We start from the raw sequence: 26,877 nt of genomic DNA, 5'->3' as shown, positions 1-26,877 counted from the left end.
TGAATTATAAAGAGAGATGAATTTGATAACCTCATTTTACATTCAATTAGAGAGAAGGATTGGTTGTGAAAGCATTTCACTGCCAAATGCAGTATGAGTCATTGTGATAACAAGACTTGATAGCTACAGTGAGAGAAGTCAGCACACTTAAAGACAAAAGGAAAGTGCTGACTTTAAATGTTCTGAATGGGTTTTGTTCCGATCAGCTCAGGAATTGACAGACATTTGGCTCCCAGCATTCTAGGCTGGCTGTGAGTAACGGAGCACCCTCTAGACTCCCTTAGGAAGCTAGAATTGTTCCAGATGTGCCAAAGTGCTCTGTAAAGTTTAAAGTGCAATAGTGGTAAACATTGTGATTCAGCTGATTAACAAGCCGCAGCAGGACTAATACCCTGGGTGTGCGCAGGCCTCTATGTATTCCAAAGCAGAATGCAGCGTCTTCACTCCAGAACTGTTGCAAGATGTATGCACGCAAGATTTGGTTTTGTGTGTGATGTAACACTCCATCACATACAAATGCAAGTAATGTATTTTGGCTCTGACACTTTTCCCTGAAATTGTATAGGGATAATTCAACCCCACTATTTCCAGGAAGAACAATGTTACAATGGTTTGACTTGGCACTCACATTTCATTCAAGTACCTCACAGACATCAAATATCAATAAAGTCCCTCTCGCCCTGATGCAACAGGTATTATGCACATTATAAATTTTAGGCAGAAACTGTTCAGAGGCCAGCTGACTGCTGGGCTACTAACCACTGTGGAATAAATCTCGCAACGCTCAGGAAAATAAGCTTGAAAACAAATACTTTCAATAGCAGTATTTTTATTCTGACTCATGCCAACCTTGAATGACTCACTGTTACAGCTGCTGGAAGCAGTTTCTTACCTGTGGGTCAAACTAGATAGCTTTAGTCCTTTGATGGGAATTTCAAGTTGACACATGAAGCCTGACTAGCTTTGCTGGCAGTCAGTCTCAAAGACATGCCTACGTGAGCTCTGGATTTGACTCAGAGCTTCAGGGGTTGCTGGAATTACAGCTGGAGGTCAGAGCTCCCAAGATCTTCATTCACTTGTACCTGATGATTTTGCTGTAGTCCCAGCAACCTACACCTTTTTCAATGACATTTGAAAGTCATCTTGGGCAGGAGGAGGAAGACAGGGCTCCAGCTAATCAGCACAGCAGCAAGTAAGCAATTTAATAACACTTAAGAATTCAGGGTGTGAGGAGCATGTAAGTTCCACAGGCTAAAATCAGGTGTGTACTGGGCCAAACACGACTCCCAAGAGTTCATGACATGTGGGTTTGCCCTAGAATTTTGTTTTCAAATTTTCTACCACCTTTATTTCCCATCCCCACCCTTTTTTTAAACTAGCAGACACACTGCCAGGCAGATATAATGAAGACTAAAAACCCATTCCTGTGAGGTATTGAGCTGCCTCAATTGTTATTGAAGTTAATGGGAGTTTAGGGCACCCATCTCTTTGTTGGAGGTGAGTGCCCAGCACCTGGCAGGATCAGACCTCCAACTGGCTGGGGTGGTGGGAAAAGCTCAGGTGTTTGACAACTTCTGTTCCCCCCAAGACATCCCAGAGAATACATGAAAATAATTCTCATCTACGTGCAGTAAGCTTCTCTCTATATTGCTTTATAGGTGAAATCCTGGCCCCACTGAACGAAATGGCAGTTTTACCTTTGTTTTCAATTGAGCCAGGATTTCATCTTAAAGTCATAATTCACTAGCAGTGGAAGCAGTAGCATGGACAGGAGCTTGGGGGGGTGCGGGACTTCATCACCATGTGGTCACAGTGGCAAACACTCCAGCATCCTATCGTGTTACATCTTCCTCCATAGGTTTCTACCACCAGTGGAGCTGCACCAGCGGTGAGTTTCAGTTCTGAAGCTTGTGATGGTCCATGCTCCCCAAGTGGTAATGTAATGTGCATTTTATATTTGAGTGAGTCTACAGAGGCCAGAGGAGAAATGAAGACAGGAAAAAGCCACCCTCACAAAAGCCCAATGGAAGCCTTAAAGCATCATTCATTTAGTTTTTGCAATATGCAGCAGCAAACTGATTCGCACTAACAGGTTAAGTTCTACTCTCATTTACACCAGTGGAAATGCAGACCAACTCTATTAGATTTGGATGTTAATTTGGATTTCCACCATTAAACTGTGAGCAGAATTTGGCCTAACGTGTTTACCAAAATAATTTGAGGGTGTTAATCTTGTATCGGTTTTTCATTGATATTTTTCAAGCATCCACAAGTGCAGAATTGACTGAGCCTAGAGATTTGTTGGCTTGCATTTGCTGCCCTTGCATTTGCTTGGAGCTCTTGAATGTAGGCTCTTCTGTCCGCTGCCCCCAACACATCTCCGTGCTTTGATCACCCCGGGATGGCCCTCTGCTGGGGAAGGGAGTTAAGCACCCACAGCTTCACAGAATTACAACCCGAATGTCTCCAGCTCCTGTACAGGAGGGGGACGTTCAGCAGATACATGTGTTATGACTAACCTTTTCAAAGTTTTATCGTGTCATCTATAACATATACTGGCACTTCCTAAAGACATCCCAAGATGCATCACTGAGACCCACAGTCCCAGGTGATTTAGGTATCAAGGTTGTCTTAGAAAGATGCACGCAGGGATGTCTTTAAGAAGTGCCAAATGATTTGACAGAGGGCGAGACTAGTTACAAATTATTTCTTTGCTTAATACCTCTCAGGACCAAGTTCGTATTCCTGGGTTTGCCTTGATTTTAGCTTTGCAATTCAGAAAAGTGTTACCTGGGTGGTTTCCTGGAAAGCCTCCCTTCTGTTTCGGTTTCGTGGCTGATGGGAACACATATTTCCAAAAGTGACTTTGCATTGAAAGACGATTAATGGCTCCGTAGTGCTTCAAGAAAAAAAAAAAAAAAAAGAACCCAAGGTTCTACTTTGCTGCTTTTAAAGGTAACCTCCCACCCCCGACATATAAACAATGAAACTGAAAGATGCACTGGAAAAAAACTAAAAAACATTCTTAAGGGTCGTGTCTTCATTGCAGCTGGGGGTGTGAATGGCAGCTCGTGTAGACATGCCCACACTAGCTGTCCTTTAGCTAGAGCACTACAAATAGGACATGCACAAGGACATGGCACAGCACAGGCTGCACAAGCCCATCTCACTCCCCTGAATATACACTCACTTGTGCAGCCCACGCCATGGCAACCTCACTTCTATTATTAATGAACTAGCCAGAGTACAGCTAGTGTGGGCATGTCTACACGAGCTGCCATTCACACCCCCAGCTGCAATGAAGACACGACCCTTAAGAATGTTTTGTAGTTTTTTTCCAGTGCATCTTTCAGTTTCATTGTTTATATTTCGGGGGCGGGAGGTTACCTTTAGAAGCAGCAAAGTAGAACTGCCATTCACACTCCCAGCTGCAATGTAGACATGCCCCTAGTGGCCAAAATAAAGGAAATTAGCACTTCTGAGGCTCAGAAACTCTAATCGTGGTCTGGACTCTTTCCTGGGGGAATTTGCATCTGAAGTTTTGGTTCAGCCGATCTAACTGCAAAGCCAAATCCATGTCTGCATACAAACTTCTCCAACACAAAAGGATGTTGCTACCAAAGGCTATAGTATATTCTGATCTCTCCAAAATAACGATAACTACATGCGTTAGTTTATCATTCCTCAGGGCCAGAAAACCTTTGGGCACCATAACAAGACAGGAAACATAACTTTAGGGAAGACAAGCCCAAAACACACATTAGAACAGGAACCTTCACAAACAATCACAATCCCACTGTGCACAAACATGCACACAATTAAAAAGGGAACAAGCACATCCTGCACTTTGCCCTGATTGAGGTCAAAGGTCAACATTGGCCTAGGGAGAGAATTCCAGTCAGAAACCTTCAACAGAAAAGACCCTGCCCCCTTCCTCTTCCAATAGTATCTAAAGATGGTCATGCTGTTCCAATCCTGCCAGCCTGGGCGGCTGTGACAGGACTTGAGTGTCAGAAAAAAAACCCGAAGACTCAGAAGAAGCTGGATGGGGCAACAGGTGGCAGAAAAATGGAAGCAGCAAGGTGGCATGAAAATTTAGTAGTTGTTTTTTTTCCTGGAAGGAGGAAAAGAGCTTACCTGCCAAGCATGGTTGTACAGCTTTAATTAGACATTTGTACAACCCAGCAATTGTAAAAGTGTATAATACACATGCCACAGACTGCCCTAGATAGGTTGCAATGGTGTATGTTGGCTTCACTTGATTTTATTTAGTGGAAATAAGATCATGATATTTGGATATAACAGTAAACACAATTAAAAGTGGATTGTATGTGGATTTCTGGTTTGTTTTTTTAAGTGAAAGTTCATTGAAATATGTTGATAGCAAAAGAACCCAAGAACACAGTTGTAGCATCTAAAATAAATTCAGTATCCTATTTTCTGAGCATGACACATTCATAGGCATGCATGAGGCCTTCAACATTTGTTTATAAAGGCACATGCTTAAACTAAAGGTTTCTTTCTACTGCTTCAGATCACGTGCAGCCATTTCAGAGTCCCGTTATGTTCACACTAATCTTAAAAGAAGAATGTTAATATGTGAGGTCAGTAGATTGCCTTTAAAGCATGTTACATTAGCTTCATAAAACTCTGCCTTGGAATTCTGAGAGATCAGAGTAATGAAATGTCTTGAGGCAGAACTAAACATTCCCAATTCAACAACTATTTTGAGTGGTATCAGCCTCCACTGGAGGAGAAGAGGAGCAGAAGAACCAGTTACTTCTGAGGCCTGGTTCACACTAACCCCCCACTTTGAACTAAGATACGCAACTTCAGCTACGTGAATAATGTAGCTGAAGTCGAAGTACCTTAGTTCGAACTTACCGCGGGTCCAGACGTGGCAGACAGGCTCCCCCGTCGATGCCGCGTACTCCTCTCGCTGAGCAGGAGTACCGGCATCAACGGCGAGCACTTCCAGGATCGATCCCAGAAGATTGATTGCTTACTGCCGGACTCAGAGGTAAGTATAGACCTACCCTGAGACAACAGAATGGAACTAGACCAATGTTCAAGACGAGAAGCCTTTGCTGACTAAGAGCTTTGCCTTTGGTTAGCTCTGCCCCATGGCATAGGTAAGGACAGGAACTATTTTCTAGTCTCAAATAAAATTTTCTATATTAAGAAAAATCAAAATAAACGAAGGCCCCCAATCTTTCAAATGCTTACACGCAGTGAGTAAAGTTACACCTGGGCGTAAGTATCTATAGGATTTGGGCCTAAGACTATCACATTTTAACATCTATCTCAGTGGGTGAAATGCATCCTTGTGCAGAGTGCTGGCACTAGCCTGATGCATTACATCCCACTGCAGAGCTATTTCAAAAACTTAAGTTATGCCTAGACATAGTCTTGGCTCTCTGCACAGGAATGAGTTTCATTTGGGGTCCAGAAAAATCAGGCAGAAGCAATTTCATTATAAAGCCCAGAGCACATTTTTAATACAGACGCACTTGCATTGGTTGTACTTACTTGATTTCCAATGAGAGTATTACATTGATGGGTGTGTATTTGTTAACAGGAATAACATAGCTGTAATTTCCAGACCTAAATGTTGGCAACAATAAAGGGACAACATTAACACCAAAGAGTTCATGACGTTTGTCTGCATGAGTATGAAAATTATATCTGGATTAAGAAAAAACATTTAATAGATTATGCTGTAAAAAGTCTCATTTAAACTATAATATTTGCAATTAACTTTGAAAAATTGAATGGATATTTATCAAAACACATGAGAGGACAGGCAAGCACCAATGCCACCCCTTAATGGCATTGTTACCTCATCACACTAATAAAACGTAACAAAATATTTCACCCACCTGCATTGTAGACCTTTACTACAATAGCGACGGTCAATTTTTTGCTGCGTTTCCAAAATCTGCATGGAACTGATTGTTGTATCAATCCCTAAAAACATTAGGAACCCAATTTTTTTTGATTACTTCAGGAGTTTGGGGTAAGACAGTAATAACATTGTAGTTAACGCCATAGTTCCCAGCCCCTTATCATCTATGGTAGAAGTTGCTGCAGGTCTAAAGTCACCAGCAATAGAAACCTTCAGCTGATGAGCTTTCTCCTCATTCCACAGTTAAAGGGGAGATCGAAACTGAAAGTCACATGTCAGAATCCCATGGGCAACATATTGGGCACCTCACAGTAAAACATTTTCCTAGAACAGAGCATCTAAGGTAGAGTTGCTGAGTGTATCTGCATATTTATTTTCCTTAACAGGAGCTGCTCATGCACAGATACACCTGAGACACAGCAGCCCTTAATTTGAAAATCATTGCCTTTTCCTAGAGAAATGATTCAGAATGGAATGGAATTACTTTTCTACGAATCTCTGCAGATACTGTTTCATTCTGTAAAAGTATTTGAGTCTATATGTAACCTATTTGATATAACATGGGTACATATGCACTTACATACCAATTAAACTGTGGTTCTAGAAATAGATCAGCTAAAATCTAGAATTAGGACAAATCAGAACACTAGATCAACCCCCTCTCTACCTCTAGCTCCTGAGATTTTGGGAAATTCAAATCTCAGCTTTCTGACTCTTCCTTCTCTTTAGTATGTGTTGAACTCAAACACCAGGTCAAACCCACCTCTCCAGACTTTGTGGAAGTTTGAACTTGGTTCAGATCCTGTATCTGAATTTCATATTTTAAGGGTGACAGGACTAACGTAAACATTGGGAAGTGTTATGTGCTTCCAAGATCTCTTAAAACAATGGACAAGTCAAGTCCAAATTTTTAATTGAGTTGGGTTCCTAGAAAATACTTGGGAACAGGGAGCGTACAAATTACTCACTTTCAGAGCCATCCTTTTGAAGCTGTGCCTTGAAGAAAAACCTGTTGTCTGGCTGATTACCTATTAATGATCTCTTCAAAGGCCCCAGCTGGATAAAGGAGGCACTCACCAACTCATAGGGGAGCTAAATCCTGAGTGAATGCTCTTATGAACTGGTGAGCACAAGAAAAAACCCTGGGTGGGGTTTGAATGACTAATCCTCGCCCAGAGCCCTTGATGGAATAGGGCAGGGGTTCTCCAACTGGGAGTCGGGACACCTCAGGGGGTCGCGAGATTATTATATGGGGGGTCATGAGCTGTCAGCCCCCATCCCAGACCCCGCTTTGCCTCCAGCATTTGTAATGGTGTTAAATATGTATAAAAGTGTTTTTAATTTATAAGAGGGGTCACACTCAGAGGGTTGCTATGTGAAAGGGGTCACCAGTACAAAAGTTTGAGAACTACTGGAGTAGGGGGTGATCTCTGGTAAGCTTATTAGTATGTGTGTAGGTTCTTTTATTGTATTTAATATCTTTTCTCAGTAATGCTTTTACCATAAGAATAAAGCACTTGCTTAGAGAGCTGTGGGTAACTTATAACTGTGGCAATTACACTGTTTACTGTCTCTAAGGAGAAAAGGAAAGCAGGCTGGTTTAGGCAGCCTGACTATGTTGGGGAGGCTACAGTATAGGCAGGGAACTGAGCAGCCTCGAAATACCCTGATCAGGGAGACACACACGTCTCCACTCAAGAGAAGTGAAGTCTGAGGATCCTGGAGCCTACAGTGGATGCCCTTGCGGGGCCATGGAGGGGGAAACAGGTGCAGTTGCTCTGAACTGTGACAGTAATGACTACCAGAAAGGATAAGGAAGGAAGCTGTTACCAGACTGGAAGGAAGGTCAGTGGTTAGGCCACTAGCCTTGGATGTGGGCTCAATTCCCTGCTCCACCATTGGGTTCCTGTATGACATTGGACTAGTCATTTAGCATCATCGTGCCTCAGCTCCCCACCTGTGAGATGGGGATAATAGTACTTCCCTACCTCACAGGGGTGTCATGACGATTAAGATCGTGAGGTGCTCAGATACTACGGCAATAGATGATATAAGTAACTTAGATAGATTGCCCATGTTTGTCCCTTAAAGAACTAGTACCTTCCCTTCATGACAACATCACTTTATGAGGATTTGTATTACAGCAGTGCTGGAGGCCCCAACCAAGATCAGGGCCTCATTGTGTTAGGCACTGTACATGCACATAGGAGACTGTCTGTACCCCAGAGAACTTGCTACTAAACAGCCAAGCCATGATGGGAGGATAACAGACTCAGAGAGCTGAGGGATTTGCCAACCTCACACAGCTAGTCCAGGGCAGACCTGGAAATAGAATCCAGGTCTCCTGACTAGAATGCCAGTGCCCTCTCCAGTGGATCACACTGACTCCTATTTAAACAAGCTGCTGCTAGAAACAAAACACCATCTAACTTAAACACAAGCGCTGACGCTCTTCGTGCCTCAGCAATGCCAGAGAGCACTCTCATATTATCTGCAATCATGAGCTGCAAGCACAATGATTCGTTCATCCAGAATGGATCTGATAGTGTTGTGCAACCTATAAAGAGGGAAGCCTTCAGTTAAATTAAGAGCCTACAGCCTTGTCTGCACCAGGAAGTTTTGCAAAAATCCCCACTATTTCTAACACAAGTTAGTCTCCACCAGTGTTTGAATCCCTAGAACAGACAGGCCATCAAACAGCAGACAACCCAGCTCACCTACACTTCAGCATGTGTTTAACTTTAAGCCCATGAGTGGTCCCTTTGCTGCTATTGAGCCTAGTCAGTGGCTTAAGCTCTTTGCTGGATTGGGCCCAGAGTGCTCAGCGTCATGCAGGATATAGCCTTTGTTGAGAGCGGTCATTTACCTTGGCCGGGGGGAGGGGAAAACAACTGTATATAACACATCTTCCATTAATTTGACTTGAAGTCAAGTCCTTTGGCTCAATATGTAGACTGAGAAAATAAGTGCAAGAGAAGTTCAGCTGAGATGAGTTCAACATATGTGCTCCTAACTTTATGCAGATCATCCCCAGGGCTAAGACAAAGAAGTCATTAGAGGGGGTTGCAGGCAGATCTGTAAAAGTCTAAAGAACACTTCTATGCAATTTAATTCGACAAGAAAATTATAGCGGACCATAGGTGTTTAACAGATTCCAGAACTCCAATTTCCTATAACCACCAGTTATAAAGGCAATTTCCCCAAACCAGGCCACCAGGAAGTCAAACAAAAGTAGACAAAAGTTTTATAAATTATGTATTTAAAGTATTTCTTTTAAATGGAGGACTTACAGTCAATTCCAAGATCAGGTTTTTCCATCAATCTCCTCTCGTGTAGCACTTTATTTTTGTTTCCTGTGAGAGGGGACATTATTATTGATTTCCCTGTACAAGCTATTCTAATGTTAAAAATGGACAGAAAAACATCAACACAAGACAGATAGCAAAATGTTCTATCTCAAATGACAGACCACCACCAAGGCACATGTACCACAAATGACGGACTCATTTAAAATGCAAACCAGCTTCATTCAGACCAAGGTGCATACAAAGGAAAGGGAACTGTGGACAACAGAATCAAATGAGCTTTTGAAATGCTATGGTATATAAGAAAAAAATTAAACAACCAAATAGAAAGGATTTTCCCCAGGAAGCATGGAATATATTTGGCTTTTGTACAAGGGAAAGAAATAGATATTAATTCACTTCCCAACATAGTACACCTGCATACATCTGACTGTAAAGATATCATTAGCAAGGATGCCCTCCTGGCTAGTATGGCGATGACTAAATGGATACCTGGCTACATAAAAATAGGCAAGAGGAATATCTAAGGCCTCTGAACATAAAGAATAGGACCACAAGGACTGACCTGAGATGTAGTATGTCAGGGACAGAAGAATGAGGGCAAGTCTACACTACAAAATTAAGTCGAGCTAACTTATGTCAATGTACAGCCACCACAGTAATTGCATCGGTTTTACATGTCCACACCACGCTCCTTGTGTCGGTGGTGCGCGTCCTCCTCTGGAGCGCTAGCACTGATTTAACGGCCAATGTGGGCCATTGTGGGATGGTTTCTGAAAGGCAGCAACAGTCGATGGAAGCAACACGGTGTCTACACTGACCCTGCATCGACCTAACTACATTGACTTATGTGCTACATCTCTTGTGGAAGTGGAGTTATTAAATCGGTGTAGTGGGCAAGTTACATCAATGGGAGCTACATTTTAGTGTAGACACTTACAGAGTTAGGTCGATGTACACTGACCTAACTCTGTAGTGTGGATCAGGCCTTAGACTTCAGCTAGAGAAACTGACAGAGAAATTTAGAAATGGGATCATCGTCTTTCCTGATCATTGTTCTGTAAGTTCAAGAGTTTGACTCTATCAGCACCAGACTAAGGAATTCTAGGTATGTTTTGCGAACTGTTTATATCTCTATTTTCTAATAAGGACACTTTTGAAATGTACAAGGGTTATAGTATAATCACTACATTGTCCATCCTGAAGACAGGCAAAGAATCCCTCAGCCTCTGTGGAAAAGATTCAAAACCACTGCCACGCTTTTAGTCTAAGGCACAGACAATCTGTCCACTGAGGTGCAGTTGACATGCTGGCTATGACAAACCCACAGCACAGGACAAGTCAAAAGGGCTAAGTTTAAGGACCCAAGATAACCAAAATGAAATGCAAGAAAAAAAAAAACAAATTTCTAGAGGTGTTTTGTTCTGAATAATTCACATGTGGCCAGTTTTGCCTCCCACCACAATTACCTTATTCCTCTTTGCTCATTCATTCTTTTAAATTTACAAACTCTCTGTAGTGTCTCCCACCCCAGCCCCCCTTCCTGTTCCTTCCTCTTTGATGTTCTTTGAAGTGGAAAAATCTAGATAAAAATTTTAGATAGTGCACTGCAAACCTCCCTGGCAGCATGTGTGCACATTAAGACTACTTCTGAAAGTGGTCCTCAGTCCTCTGCTGGAGCTGACAGACTGTTCACTGAAAAAGCAAACATTCTCCCTGTAGTCTTGCTACTTCTACTTTAGAGCGCTCTGCTGGAAAATTCCATACACAGGCTGAAACACTGGAGCGGTTCCACCCTGGATTCTTTAGATGGAAGATGATAGAAGCGTTAGGCTTTTCAGTTAACAAGCTGTGAATGATGCATAGAATTAGGACAAAGGTACATTTATTTAACTTCGATTTCACTATTTTGAGGGGGGTTGTATATGGGGTTGAGTTTCCATATCTTCTAGTTTTCCTCTGATCCACCCAAGTTGTATACAGACCTGAGAAATGGCTCCATGGAGCTCAAAAACTTGTGTCTGTCACCAACAGAAGTTGGTCCAATAAAAAAAATATTACCTCATCCATCCAATCTGTTGGTGAGATCAAAATGAAATGCAGGAAAAAGAATTCTAGTTAAAGTCCTTTTTGTTTGGAGGCACAGAACATCATTCCAGAGGACCAGAAATGACCAAGAAGAAATGCAGTGGTATTCATTGAAATGTCCAAAGCATTCAACACATTTCTATGAAGAAAGACACTGAATATGATCATAACCTCAAGTCATGTTGATCTAATGAGTGCACATTGTTATGAATCCGTAAATGACAACCTTTGAAGGAAACTAAGAAGTACACGTGCAGTTAAAAATTGTAATGCACCTTTATCCCGCGTTGAACTCTATGAGGAGCAATGATTTTGGGGGGAAGCACATGGAGGAAATGGCAACATTTAGTTAAAAAATAAGGACAGTCCCTCCTCCCCAGGGACAGTTAGCATGAATAGATATGCCATAGTGGCTGCTAGGCTGGAAACAAAGAACTATAGCCCTATTTGAGGAAATAATATGTGGGGAAATGGACCATGTTCAACTAGAGTGAGGCAAACGCTATAAAATGTAATCTGTGAAAATCTGCTGACATTTTTTATGAATTGCTTTGGCCTGGCTTGGACATGCTTTGTTTCTGCTGTCCTTGAACATTCAAGCAATTAAGTCTCACTAGCACAACTGTTCATTTTAAGCAAATCTGAGATGTACATAGATGAGATCTGCACTGAAAGCACTTGTGCACCCAGGAGTGTATGCACTGCTGTTGGCACCCACAAAGTGTGGGTGTGCCTGGGGATCAGGGAAAGGCCCCACTGAAATGCACTCTGGGTTTTGCATTCAGTCCCACTTTATATGCAAACAGCTGTAACCTTCAGTGACTATTTTCTTAGGCTGGTGAACTGACTCCTTAAAATACACGTTTGTCCTGATTATTTCCCTGCGTTTCGTTTTCAGCTTTTTGGTCTGTTCAACACCTTGCCCTTCTCATTTGTTTTGGATACAACTACATTAAGCTGCTTGTTGATTTTCTCGGCAATTGGGTTGATTATTGACATTATTACCAACCGTTTGGGAGATCTATTCAGCTTCATTAAGCTTGCTGTAGATTTAAGATATTTCAGTAGCTTGTGTGCTGAGCAGATTTTCACTCTTGGGTCCACACTTCATGCTATTTAGAGCATGAGATTCCAACAGTAGGTACTGCTCTGTGCATCTTTATTTCCTGCTATAAGAATGTGCTCTCATCATCTAATATGAAAGATACCCAGATGGGGATGACAGCTTTTTCTTTTTCCTCGAGTTCTCTCATTTTTTAATTAGATTAGTGAATTTTTTATTAAGAAAATCTTGATCCTCATTCAAGCTTCAGAGTAATACAAATCATTCAGGGCTGTCCTTTTTAATGTATTGTGTTGAGCTATGACTTTGAAAGGGCTTAGTTCAGCTGGAATCATAAGAACCACTACTTACTTACTTACTAACAGCAATGATTTGAAAATAATAATGCTGTCAAATGATTAAAAAAATTAATCTCGATCAATCGCAAGATTGAAAAAGATGGCAATTAATCAGTTTTAATTGCACTGTTAAATAATAGAATACCATTTATTTAAATATTTTTGGATGTTTTCTACATTTTCAAATATACTGAGTACAGTTACAACACAGAATACAAAGTGTACAGTGCTCAATTAAAAAAATAATTTAATTACAAAGATTTGCATTGCAAAAAACAAGAAATAGTATTTTTCAATTACCCTCATACAAGTACTGTACTGCAATCTCTTAACCATGAAAGAGCTACTTTTTCTTTTTTTTTTTTTTTTTACATAACTGCACCCCAAAATAAAACAATGTAAAATTTTACAACCACTCAGCCCTACTTCTTGTTCAGCCAATTGCTAAGATAAACTAGTTTGTTTACATTTATGGGAAATAATGTTTAGCATATCTGGCATATAAACACCTTGCAATACTGGCTACAAAAGCGCCATGCAAATGTGTGTTCTCACTTTAGGTGATATTGTAAATAAGGTGCGGGCAGAATTAACTTCTGTAAATGGAAACATACTTGTTTGTTTTAGTAATTGGCTGAACAAGAATAGGACTGGGTGGACTTATAGGCTCTAAAGTTTTAAATTGTTTTGTTTTTGAGTGCAGTTATATAACAAAAATATCTACATTTTGTAAATTGAACTTTCACAAAAAAGAGATTGCACTACAGTACTTGTATGAGGTGAACTGAAAAATACTATTTATTTTGTTTCTTTTTTACAATGCAAATATTTGTAATAAAAGATAATATAAAGTGAGCACGGTACACTTTGTAGTCTGTGTTGTAATTTAAGTCAATATATTTGAAAATGTAGAAAAACATCCAAAATATTTATAATAAATTTAAATTGGTATTCTATTATTGTTTAACAGTATGATTAAACCTGCAATTAATCGAGATTAATTATTTTAATCGAGTTAATTTGTTTTGAGTTAATTGCATGAGTTAACTGATTAATTGACAGCCCTAGAAAACAATAAAGGACAGCACTTTATGATACAAATACTGGTCAAGGAGTCACCACCACTGAAATTGTATATTGAGTTGTAAGATTTTCACAGCCCATCCATAAAAGTTGAACCAGGATCATGGCGAATATAGACAACTTAAATGTCCCTTTACCAGGTCTCTCGGCCAGGTGCCAAGAAGAGTCAAGGCCTGCTGCCTACCCAGGACCTTCGCAGATCTGGGTCCTGGACTTCAGTACTGGCGGCTCCTTTTAGATCATTACAAATACAAGACTCTCCTTACTTCAAGGCCCAGAATCTTTTCTCCTGACTGAATTCCCTTGTGAAGTACTGTAAAGATCTTGTATGGGTCTCTCAGGGCCAGTGTGAGATGCAACACTAGCCCCGCCTTGACATTGTGAAAGTCATGCCGTTTGACTCAGGCCATGGGGACTACACCACTGTAGTCATTGCAAGCATTCATGCCCTGGCAGCCTGACTGGTTAGCGCCCAATCCTCAGGTCAACAAAAGGAGAAGAAAGGAGAATGAATGTTGGGACTAAAAGTACCAACATTCAGTTTTAAGTGTAAACCTTAACCCTAAGTATAAAGAGAAAATCAAGTCCTGAGCATTTGCCAGGTTGGGGCCTCATTTAATGTTACATCGCCATCAGCTACCAATTGCCAGTTTCTGCTACTACCTATGCTACTATATATATAGTAGAGAGAATATGAAGAAACATATTTTAGTAACAAGTATTCTTTTATTATACAGTGCACTGTCTCTGAATGCCATCTCTTAAGATCAGAGTGCTTGGAAAACCCTACCTGGTGAGAAAGCTCTTCTTTTTTATTACTTTACATTTCACTTTTGTGGCAGTTTTTAACACGAGTTACTTCACCCTCCACCACATCCGGTCAATTCATTGTCCAAAGTATCTGATGGCTTATTAAAGGATTTAGCTGCCCTCAGCTTCACCTTGGGTCATTAAGTATAACTGGCTAGTAAGAAGTGCTCACAGCTTGATATTATAGACTAATGCCCAAAGATGCAGATAGATGACCCTTGGGATTTTCAAATGACCTAATCATATTTGAAAATTCCACTAGGTGCCTATCTGCATCTTTAGGTGCCAAAATATCTTTAGAAATTTGATCCTAAGTGCTTATCCTCAATAACATTTTTACCCACCACAGAATAGCCTGGTGGATAGGGCATTCACCTGGGATATGGGGTACCTAGGTTCAAGCCCCTGTTCTATTTGATTCAGAGTAGGGACTTGAACCTGCTTCTCCTTCATCCCAGCTGAATGCAACTGGGCTAACTGAGGTGTGTGTCTCTCTCTCTCTCTCTTTTTTTATGAAAACTTTCAAAAGGTCTCAGTTTTGTCCTGAGGCACAACAGGAAACTGATTTTGAAATCTCAAAAAAATTTCCAGGAAGGAAAAAATCATTTCCTGCCCAGCTCCAACAGTAATAGAAATTCATGTTTCAACTTACTCTCCTCCTTTGTCGTCATTGTCTGGTACCTTGGAGTTTTTCTGTGGGTTTGATGAATTGAACAGCAATAGGTCTTGTCACAAGGCAAGATGTCACAGACATTCACTTCGGGGATTGTAATGCTGGGTGTCATGGTTGGAGAAGCTGTGCTGTCACTAAGTGCTACAAAGAACAACAAACTCTTCAATAGTGCTCTTTGTCTCGAGACTTTTTGCAGCAGCACAGAAATTGAAGTCGTATCATACGGAAGAGTAACAGATACAGTACCTGCCATGGTGGTATATGGAGGCTGCGTAATGGAATTTGTAGCATTGCTGGTGAAGGAGAAGAAAAACGATTAGTTACAAAACGTCTACAGAAGTTGTTTATTGAAACAGAAGTCATAATGGTTTTACTACTTGCCTGTGAATGGGATTTTGACTAATGTCTTGCTCTTCTATGCTAAGTATGTAAAGGGTGGATATTGTCAAGGCACTGTAAAAAGATAATTAGTCAGTAGATTCATACCCATCATCTGATGCACACACAGTATTAATAGGATCTCAACAGCAAGCATGACCTTCTTCCAAAGCCCATTGACATTAATAGAAAGATTCTCATTGACTCAATTTAGATCAGGCCTTTAGTTGGTATAAGGGACCCAGCAGTTTTTGATGTGTTCCTTTCTGAGTATGGGTGAAGTATTGTATTGTGGGAAAAGAGCTCCTCTGAGGTAACAGCAACAGTACATTTGTATATACAGTAGAAAATACACTCAACTTCCCCTTATCAAAAGTACAATAGCATTAGCTGAGGACACTGCAGTAATAATATTCTTGTCCCTTTTCTAGGAGTGTACGACCAGAATATTTCTAGACTAAAAAAACCAGAACAGGCAACCCTTATAATATTCTGACTTTGCCACATTTAGAGGCACATGTATTATCAAGTTATTAAATTGAGCATATTCCATACACTGAGTATTAGTAGTGAAGAGAAAACACTATGCTCATTTTTTGCAACTGTTACTGCAAGGCGCTCCAAATTCTAATTTAAAATGTTTCTTTCGAGCCAATGTTTATGGACAACCAGAATCTGATTTCTGAAGGGATAAGAGGTGGGGGCAAGAGAAGAAACAAATGTGTGGATAATGTATTTCTTACCATAGTGCCATAACAGCAATCAAAGCTATTACAGTGATCTGGAAAATCCTGTTTGACCATGACTGTTTTTTCTCAGAAAAACAAACCTAGAAAAAAAAAAGCATTCCGTTGACATGAAATATCCAGTAATATGTAGCCGATAAATTGTCAGTTGATAAATAACTAATAAAATGAATTTTCCCTAAAATGGGGTCCCACGTCTCCTGATGGACTGGTGGCAGGAATATCACAGAAGTCACTAGTTCAGGGAAATGGAAAGATGGGGAAAGGGAAAGAATGTTGTCCCCAAAATGGATTAGCATTGGTAATAATCACAGAAAATACTGCCTTCTTTGGCTGCTATATTCACCCCTGGAGGAAATGCCTATAAAATCCCTTTGTTTAAACCAAAGAAATTAATTGATGGCAACCACATCTAAGAGAGGAGGGACCTCCAGTATGTGCCCAGGACGAGGCTTACCTGAATTTGATATAAATACAGAAAGAAAGCACATTTGGGGCAAGAGGAAAAATGATCTCAGAATATGGAGAGATTGAGGATCATCATTAATGGATACAGAGTGCTTTGTCCTATCACCTGTGAGCGCACATTATCACCAGTGATAGCGATGGGTGATATGAAATGGAAGGACTAGAGTTATCAGACTGAGAAGAATATGCCAAAGTAGTTCAGCACATGCCCTTTAGCTCTTTCAGTGCATGTGCAATGGAAGTTTCTTTTCTGTATCAGAATACAGTGAACTCTGGTGTTACAGAGGGAGTCCCCCTGGCCATATCTGAGACTTCCAGTTGCAGACTTTGCACGTTCTAACTTTTCCACCACAATAGCTTTGGAACCTGAAGGAGGAAATACAGTACAATACAGGGGGTGCAACCACTGAACCATAGAGAAATGGTAAGTAGGCATCACATAAACAAAAATGATAGACAAAGACTCAAATACATTGGCAGGATGTATTCCAAAACTTCATACACACTTCCTTCTTATTAGAGTCAGAAATTTCAGATCCCAGGAGGAACATCCCTCCTGATTTTTAAGGGGTACAGTTTCCCCCCCCCAAAATTAACTGTTTTTGTTCCATACATTCATTCATACATACATTCACTTAGATTTGTTCTCTTGCTCTTCTGCGGCACTTTGTCCTCATAAGCAATTCATATTGCACTAAACAAACATGGTGGTGGAATTCTGATTTCATTTAATTCTATTTTAGAGGCATGAATACCATTTTTCATGCAATCTGAAAAAATGCATTTCAATGGGGTTTAACATATGTAAATAAAAAAACCTATTTCCATCAATGTCCATTTCCACTTATGTCTAAGGGCAAGGCTATACTACAAAATTAAGTCTACCTAGGTTACATTGATGTACAACCACTGCAGTATTTGAATTGGTTTTACACGTCCACACTACACTCCTTCTGTTGGTAGTGTGCATCCTCACCAGGAGCGCTTGCACCAATTTAACTGCCAGTGTTGGGCATTATGGGATGTTTTCTGAAAGGCAGCAACAGTTGACATAAGCACCACAGTGTCTACACTGACACTGCATCAATCTCACTACATCGACTCAGTGCTACATCTCTTGTGGAGATAATGGGTGAGTTACACTAAAATGGGACTCATACCAATGTATCTGCTTGCAGAGTCAGGTCAATATAAGCTGCCTTACATCAGCCTAACTCTGTACTGTAGACCAGGCCTAAGCCTTATAAAGAACACTCTCTCTCACACACACACACACACACACACACACACACACAATACATTACACTCACCGTACTGTGTTGTATAGGGACTGGTTTTCTTGGTGGTAAAAGACTAGCAGCTCGACTAAATTTGCTGTAAAATACAAAAAAAAACTCATTACCATTCAAGTGTTTCAGCAGTAATAAATGGAAAAGGGATATTTTCTGAGTAGGATTTTAATCTTATATGCCTTTCTGATAGCAACATTTTAAAAGAACAAAAAAGTCAGAGGGGCCATAGCTTTGTTTTCAAGAACAAAGGGCACTAGTCAACTTGCTCAGCTACATACTATTAAATGCTACATTTACTTTCAAAGACAAATTGAAAAAGAGATTTGGAAATATGAAATGCTCATCAATTTCACACAAATCGTAAGGAAGATTTTTTTCACCAAAGAGGTTTTTGTGGATTTCCCTTAACTTGGAAATTGCTATTACAGGCTTATAACTGGAGTCATTCAGGCCTTATTTTATTAGACTGCAGAGCTTCCAGAAGTGATTGCTACTGAGCTGCTACTTTTCAAACATGGAGATACTCAATTTTGAAAAAAGAAGTGACTTCAGAAATAGGAAAGCTTTGTATTGAGTGCACATGCTTTGAATTAAAAAATGATTACAAAATTCAGAAGTAAGAGTACCTGGAAATGAATGGAAACCCCCACCAGACTAAATTACTTCTAACTTTTATCACCCAGGCTGTTATATCATCTCCGGTATCAGAATCATCAGACAATTCTCCCGAATTGATGCTGGGATACCTAAATGTGCCCTTTTCACTGACTGTTGACTTCAAACTGCTTATCCGTTTCAGCTTGGCGAGTTTTCTATTCCACACTTCCAATTCTTCTATCCTGATTTCAAGGTTGTTAGTTAGCTTACAAAGCTGCTTAACTGCACCAACGTTCTCCATAAAAATTTGATCCTGAGGAGTGAAAGAAAAAAAAAAGGAGAGAGAGAGAGAGAGAGATGTACTGTGTTAATCAATGAGATGTCACAACCAAGGATGTGTAGAGAATTCACCCATCCAAAGATGGTTTGAGCATTTAAAATACAAACACAAATTAATTCAAAATAAATGTGAGGCTGCTTGGGACTATAAAATCCTTTTGCTGGATTGCTAGCTATGTTGAGAAAGTGCTTGTGTTCGATTTGTGGTAAATTGGATATGAGCACTTCTATTAGAAAGATAGTGAATGAGCTGAAGAACCGTGCCGACCTGAGTCTAAAATTTGTCTTGAATTCACACTGTGCTGAAATTTAGCCAGTGGAAGTGTCATGGCAAGCATCTACATTTTGATTTATGCCGTTGAAGTTTAACGCTGTCTCCAGGATTTATGTCCTCATTGTCTTGTTTAGTTATGGGATGGGCTAACTAGCTCAGATGCCTATCCTGTGAACCAAACATGAACTTCCAAGGGAATCAGAGAGAGAGAGAGAGAGAGAGAGAGAGAGAGATGGGAAAGAGGGTCCCTGGTGCTACTTCTAGGGAAGGGCTAGGAAAGTATTTAGCTATAATGGGATAAATGCCACTACAGAGACTCTGCCAGAAGGCCTCCCATGATCTTCTTGTAAACTCCCAGACCTTTCAGCCGGCTCATTGCCCAACCCAGCAGTTCTAACACCCTGTTTATTTTATCCCAGCACTAGGAATACATCATCATTGGTACCAAAGTTCTGTTAGGAAGGTTAGCGCCACCTTCATCTCGGTAGCACATATTTCACTACCTGCACATCTCCATTTCTAAGCTGAAATTTTCATTGATCTGTGCTAAGAGAGGGGATGACAGAATGCTTTTTGTTGCTGTGTTTGAAAAAAAATGCCTTCCCATGCTAATGTATCATCTGAATATTCCCATTAAGACTTGGATGAAGCAATTATTATACCATAGGATTGGTGAATTGCTCCAGTATGTTCAAGCCCTGCAGAAATGAGACACATGCATAGATGCATCTTTTTCATTGAAAATACCATGTACCAGAGCTAGGGCAGAGATGGTAAGTCATACACTGAACTATTACTATAGTATGTTTATTGACAAGTGACTTCAAAACAGAGTCATATGCTTGGAACCATGAAATCAATTATGTGATCACTTGTCCATAGATCAGTGATATGAAGTGGCTACTTTTTCTGTTCTCTTCAAATCATGCATGATTCTATCCTAGATAGCTTCAAGAAACTGAGAAAAATGACTCACCTGGCAAAATAAAGGAATGTTTTCTTTGGAAGAAAGTGCAGATGAGAATTTTAGTGCCTCACTGAAGATGAGGTACTGAGTCTCAAGGTCCCACAAAAAAACCCCCAAATCTCTTATTTCAATACACTTTCAAAATGTTACATTGCATTCTTAGACCATCTCCTATTAAAGTCACTGAAAGCTGCACAAATACATTTTCACATATTAATGTTTGCAGAAAGAGAATAATAGGAGTCATGGATACCATTGGAGTAAAAGTTATTTGTATTTGAACAAATGTTGCAACCACTTCTGAAGCATTCTCTCAGCTCCAGTCTTGACTTAAGCAGAAGGGGAGACAGAAAAGGGGGCAGCAGAATGTGTGCTAGGCTGGAAATATAGGAGGGGGAAATCTTATAAGTAGGGAGCAGAGAACAGACTGGGGTGTTGTGGAGGAGCAGAATGGGGTGGGAGGGGGTAGCTCAGTGGTTTGAGCATTAGCCTGCTAAACCCAGGGTTGTGAGTTCAATCCTTGAGGGGGCCCTTTAGGGAACTGGGGTAAAAATCTGTCTGGGGATTGGTCCTGCTTTGAGCAGGGGGTTGGATTAGATGACCTCCTGCGATCCCTTCCAACTCTGATATTTTATGACCTAGTAAAGAGATGATTTGGAATGGAAGAGAATAGTGAACATGGAACCGAGGGGCTGGAAGAAGACAGTATAGAAACATAAGAATGGCCATACCAGGTCAGACCAAAAGTCCATCTAGCCCAGTATCCTGTCTTCTGACAGTGGCCAATGCCAGGTGCCCCAGAGGGAATGAACAGAACAGGTAATCATCAAGTGATCCATCCCTTGTTGCCCATTCCCAGCTTCTGGCAAACAGAAGCTAGGGACACCATCCCTGTCCATCCTGGCTAATAGCCATTGACGGACCTATCCTCCATCAACTTATCCAGTTCTATAGGAAGAGAAACCCTGAGAAAAACAGGGGAAAGGAAGAGTTTTAGGAGTGCCCCTCAGATAGAAGAAGAACTCAAAGAGAGACTCAAGGGAAGTAAAGTGTGTAGTAAAGTGTGTAGTGAGGGACATAAGTAGGATGGTGGAAAGGATGAAGGCGAGAGAGGAAATATTAGGGAGAGGAAAAACCCAGAGAGAAAAATAGAGCAGAAGGAAAACTGGAGCTCAAGAGATTTGCAGAGAGGGCAGAACAATGGGGAAGACAACACAGGGGAAGGACAGTGACGGTGATAGTGCAGGGACTAGAGGGAAAGAAATGGAGCTAGAGAAAGAGAGATGGGAAGAAACTAAACATGGGAAGACTGCAGAGATTCAGGCAGGAATTTCTGCATGTTAACTGCTTCACAACTACTTCACATCTCCAAAGGGGGTTAAACTGTAAACCACAAGCTTCACACCCCTGGTATGGATATCTGGGAGAGGGTGTCTTTAAGCACAGGTGAGTCTGAAGGTTGGCCCTGCACCCAGAAGGGCTAGGCAGCTTACCAGAGCATTCCAGCTCTCAGGAGGGAGCGTTAGACTACAGGTCTGTACTCAGAGATGTGCCTAGGGACCCAAAGATTAGGGAAGCGGCTGGACTCTGTTCAGGTCAGACTTAGACCACCTGGGGATTCAGGACATAGGTGTGGATTCTCCTTACAGGAGTCCAGTTGGTGGCTGGAAAGGAGCCTCCAGCCAGGTCTGGGACACAGCTGTAAAGCAGATGGTTAGGAATCCAGGAAGTTAGACAATCCAGATGAAGACGCAGCTGCCTTGCTATGAACACTGCTAAAATAGGAACATTTGGTATAGGGCAGTAGTTAGATTGGTGCCATCACTAACGTTAAACAATGGCTTTTGACCAAGGGCCAACCAATCACTCACAAGCTCTTGGCATCTTGAACTAATAGAGCAAATGCATTAACAATTCATTTCAATAGTAAAGCTAGAACTTCCCCTCCCAGTTTTCACCGGGTATGAGGTCATAGCCCACAGCTTCACCTGAACACCAAACTAGTTGAAACTCCACCAGTGAAGATGGTGTGTTCATCTTCTCCTTGTTGCTTCCACAGAAGCAGGCAAACTAGTTCAGATCCAATCTTATTCTGCAAAATAAATTGAATACTCTTCAAGTGGCAAATGGAATGGAACAGTGGAACATGATCTAGCCTGTTATGGAGGGGAGAGTATTGAGTGGTCTGAATTTGCCAGCCTGTCCTGAACTTCACAAACACAGTGAAGGACAGGAATGAAACTTCTTACAGCTTCCATCACCACTGTGAGGAAGGAACATAAGAACTCTAAGCCATAATTAATAGGAATCAGAGAGAGTTTTCTGCCTCTTATCTCCTCTTTTCATGGTCCTTTTGAAAACTGAAGTCTCTCGTGACACAAATTCGCTAAATGTTTCAGTGTCCCTGAATCCATATTTTTCACTGAAAAACTATTTTAGACAAACAATTTTGCCCAGCATTATTCATGAATATAGGTAAAGAGCATACAGGTACCACTATCACAAGAGTTTTATTCTACTAGTTTGACACATGCTTCATTTATATGTACTACAGCATAGGCAAGAAAGAGCTCGTTTTCAAGTTTCTCTTTGTAAACTCATTTCTTAATATGATATATAGGTGAAGTGTAATACTGAAAATTTCATAATCCTGATGAATCTTTCATATGAGCTGGGTGGGTTTGATTAATGGTAGGTAGGATTCCATACACACAATCTGAGGTTTCAGTAAAATATAGAACAAAAAATCAGTTGAAATGATATAGTTAACAATGAATATGGGATAATAGCCATGCTGTCATTCAGACCAAATATAACTACTTCCAATATGTACAAGTGTTCTCTTCCCCCTACTAATTTTCATTTCACTTTCGCAGAATTTTTCCTGTTAAATCAAGTTTTGCTCAAATCCCAGGTTTATGTAAACAAATCTATAATCTTTATCTAGGATAACATAAGCACCCTCCACAGTAAGATCTGCTTTTTGATATTGTCACCTAGAGGCTATGAGAGATGACATTTTGATTTCTAAGGGTGACTGTTCTGTGATTATTCAACATTCAGCTTATGACGACACATTTATGAAACAACAAATCAGAATATAGCAGGACACTGTCTAGTACAAACCTAACAGCATTATCTTCATCATGCCAAAACTTATGTGGCTGATTCTGGACAAAAAAAAACACTTTGCATTTTTGAAAAAAATCAGTAGCAAATACTTGTCTTAAAGTCTTTGTTTCATGTCCAGTACCATAGCACGGTATAAATGAATGGCAGTAAACCAATAATATACCTTATCAACCATGAGGAAGTTCTCTACTTTTTCTCCATTTTCACAGGTAATATCTCCAACTTCTTTTACAGCTGTCGGTAAAAGTTCTTTCACCTCCTGGGCTATTATTCCTGTTTGCAAAATAATGAAAACTAGTGTTAAAAAAACCAACATAATTTACTCTCAGATTGTAATTTGTATTCTCCCTAATGTGTCCATCCTAAAAGTTACAAGTCGAGCTGTGCAGAAACCAGATTTTCCTTTTTGTAGGAGTTTCTGCAATTTTAATTTTTTCCATTCCAAAATGGAACATAACAAATTTCCTGAGAACCAAAATTCAAAATACGTTAATTATTATTACAAATCAATCAAAAAATTTGATAAAATCTAAATGTTCCATTCCAGTTTTGACTTTGTATTTTATATTACCTAAATATAAAATTAAAAATTGAAAGAAAAATAATTTTGATCCGAATGCTTCATTCTGATTTGCTTGTTTTTCCCATACGTAGGCATGTTTCTACAAAATGTTTCAATTTTGACATAGCATTTTCTGATGGAGAAACATTCCCTTAGAAAATTTTCAAGCAGCTCTAGTTACAGGTTTATTATTATTTTAGTCTTCACCATTCTAAAGCACACACTCCCTTGTCTAGAACTACTATCTGCTTCTACCGATATATATTATTTACTGGATGGCTCAATTAGAAAGATAGAATTTGCTCTATAGGACAGAGCAGCTGGGTCCCTAACCCAATTTCCTGTGTTTCTGACATAGGCCATAGTCAGATGCTTAAGGGGAAGTACAAGAAACCCCAGAACTGACAATTTTGGAATAACCCACTCTTAAGAGAAGGTTCTTCCTAACCTCCCCTTCAGTTAGAGGCTGGCTTATTCCCTGAAACAAGAGGGATTTTATCCTTAATTTTTAATCTCATCCAATGTAATGTTCTAGTTGTCCATATAAATGTCTAATCATTTATAAAATTGCCAAATTCTTGGCTTCTACAATAGCCTATGGAACTCATCGCCACCAGATGATCATGCAGATTTGCTGCCCAGCCAATGAATTGGCTATCTCCTTGTTCTTGTATTATGAGAAGGAGTAATAGGTAACACCCTTCTGGCTATGAGGAAGCTCCTTCTCCAACTTGTTTCTTTCTTGTTATTTAGATTTGCAAGCCATTTGGAGAAGGGGCTGTAATTTACTTTATGTTTTGGACAGTCCCTAGCACAATGGGTCCTGATTCTGTTTGAGATCTGCATCTTCTCCTGCAATACAAATAATAATTACAAGTTATCTGCTCTTTGCAATTTGTTATTTGCTAAACCTAAGTTGAAGAGCATGTAAACGGCAGGGAGAAGACAGTGATGTGAAACATTTCTCTTCCCATTTGGTTCCATATAGTGTGGGAAGTGGAGAGATGCAGATGGACAGAGTGGATGGGAAGGAAGGAACAGCAAACACAGAGGTTACAGGGGTAAAAATATAAGCTACGGATTCAAAGCAAACATTGAGGAAGAAGGGAGAAAACAACATGGAAAGGAAGAGGAAGGGAATAGAAAAAACAATTACAAATACTAAAGAAAAAATAACCAAGTAAAAGTCAGATCATAGAATCATAGGACTGGAAGGGACCTCAAGAGGTCAACTAGTCCAGTTCCCTGCATTCACAGCAGGATGAAGTATTATCTAGACCATCCCTGACAGGCGTTTGTCTAACCTGCTCTTAAAAATCTCCAATGATGGAGATTCCACAACCTCCCTAGACAATTTATTCCAATGTTTAACCATCCTGACAGGAAGTTTTTCCTTGTCCAACCTAAACCTCCATTGCTGCAATTTAAGCCCATTGCTTCTTGTCCTATCCTCAGATCTTAAGGAGAAAATTTTTTCTCCCTCTTCCTTGTAACAACCTTTTATGTACTTGAAAACTGTTGTCATGTCCCCACTTAGTCTTCCCTTCTCCAGGCTAAATAAACCCAGTTTTTTCCATCTTCCCTCATAGGTCATGTTTTCTAGACCTTTAATCATTTTTGTTGCTTTCTCTGGACTGTCTCCAATTTCACAACATCTTTCCTGAAATGTGGTGCTCAGAACTGGACACAATACTCCAGTTGAGGCCTAATCAGTGTGGAGTAGAGCAGAAGAATTACTTCTTATGTCTTGCTTACAATACTCCTGCTGATACATCCCAGAATGATGTATGTTTGTTTCTTTCTCTTTCTTTTTTTTTTTTTTTTTTTTTTTTGGCAACAGTGTTACACTGTTGATTCATATGTATCTTGTGATCCACTATGACCCCTAGTACTCCTTCCTAGGCAGTCATTTCCCATTTTGTATGTGTGCAACTGATTCCTCCTTCCTAAATGGAGTACTTTGCATTTGTCCTTATTGAATTTCACCCTATTTACTACAGACTACTTCTCCAGTTTGTCCAGATCATTTTGAATTTTAATCATATCCTCCAAACCACTTGCAACCCCTCCCAGCTTGGTATCATCTGCAAACTTTGCCAGAAGCTGGGAGTGGGCGAAGGGGATGGATCACTTGATGATTTCCTCTTCTGTTCATTCCCTCTGGGGCACCTGGCATTGGCCACTGTAGGAAGACAGGATACTGGGCTAGATGGACCTTTGGTCTGACCCAGTATGGCCATTCTTATGTCCTTATGTAATGGTTTTCCAATCAGTTATGCACCTACCTTAGAGTAACTCCATCTAGGTTGTATTTCACTAGTTTGTTTATAAGAATATCACGCAGGTCAATATCAAAAGTCTTACTAAAGTCAAGATATGCCACATCTACTACTCCCTGCCACCACTACCACCACATCCACAAGGCTTGTTACCATGTCAAAGAAAGTTTTAGGTTGATTTGACATGATTTGTTCTTGACAAATCCATGCTGACTGTCACTTATCACTTATAGACAAAGGAAAAGAGATATGAAGGTATTCAACCTGTCTTGGACCTTAGATCTCCACAAGATTTACAAAAGAAGCCAAGTCTCAATAGACTCAATCAACATTTTTGTTTTGTTTTAAGTGCAAACGGTTCAGCCCACATGTGTACGGCAGCATGTAGCACAACGAGATACTGGTCCACAATGAGGGCTCCTTGGTACCATGGTAATACAGGTAAATAATCATATGGATTTATGTTTTAAATGCTCAAATACACAAAAAATGGTGGAACCAATTTGGCTAAAGCTTTAAAAAAGATGCATCACCTTTGGGCTGAGATCAATGGACAATGTCAGCTGATTGCACCTACT

General features: G+C 40.3%; 1 protein-coding gene across 2 annotated transcripts in view; it reads right to left on the bottom strand.

Annotated features, from left to right (window-relative positions):
* Positions 1-26,877, bottom strand: part of MYRFL (myelin regulatory factor like) — a 59,027-nt gene that overhangs the window by 950 nt on the left and 31,200 nt on the right. For both annotated transcript variants that reach the window (XM_034771346.1, XM_034771357.1), the window contains exons 13-23: positions 23,622-23,731; positions 18,896-19,059; positions 18,168-18,231; positions 16,387-16,472; positions 15,647-15,718; positions 15,512-15,558; positions 15,245-15,406; positions 9,196-9,258; positions 5,880-5,967; positions 5,530-5,604; positions 2,791-2,899 (exon numbers count right to left, since the gene is read on the bottom strand). In XM_034771346.1, coding sequence (XP_034627237.1) covers positions 2,791-2,899; positions 5,530-5,604; positions 5,880-5,967; positions 9,196-9,258; positions 15,245-15,406; positions 15,512-15,558; positions 15,647-15,718; positions 16,387-16,472; positions 18,168-18,231; positions 18,896-19,059; positions 23,622-23,731 — 1,040 coding nt within the window. The remainder of the gene's footprint in view (positions 1-2,790; positions 2,900-5,529; positions 5,605-5,879; positions 5,968-9,195; positions 9,259-15,244; positions 15,407-15,511; positions 15,559-15,646; positions 15,719-16,386; positions 16,473-18,167; positions 18,232-18,895; positions 19,060-23,621; positions 23,732-26,877) is intronic.

The sequence above is a fragment of the Trachemys scripta genome, chromosome 1, assembly GCF_013100865.1.
Source record: "Trachemys scripta elegans isolate TJP31775 chromosome 1, CAS_Tse_1.0, whole genome shotgun sequence".
Classification (NCBI taxonomy): domain Eukaryota; kingdom Metazoa; phylum Chordata; order Testudines; family Emydidae; genus Trachemys; species Trachemys scripta.
The sequence above is the reverse complement of the archived record's forward strand: the minus strand, read 5'-3'. Positions and strand labels throughout refer to the sequence as shown.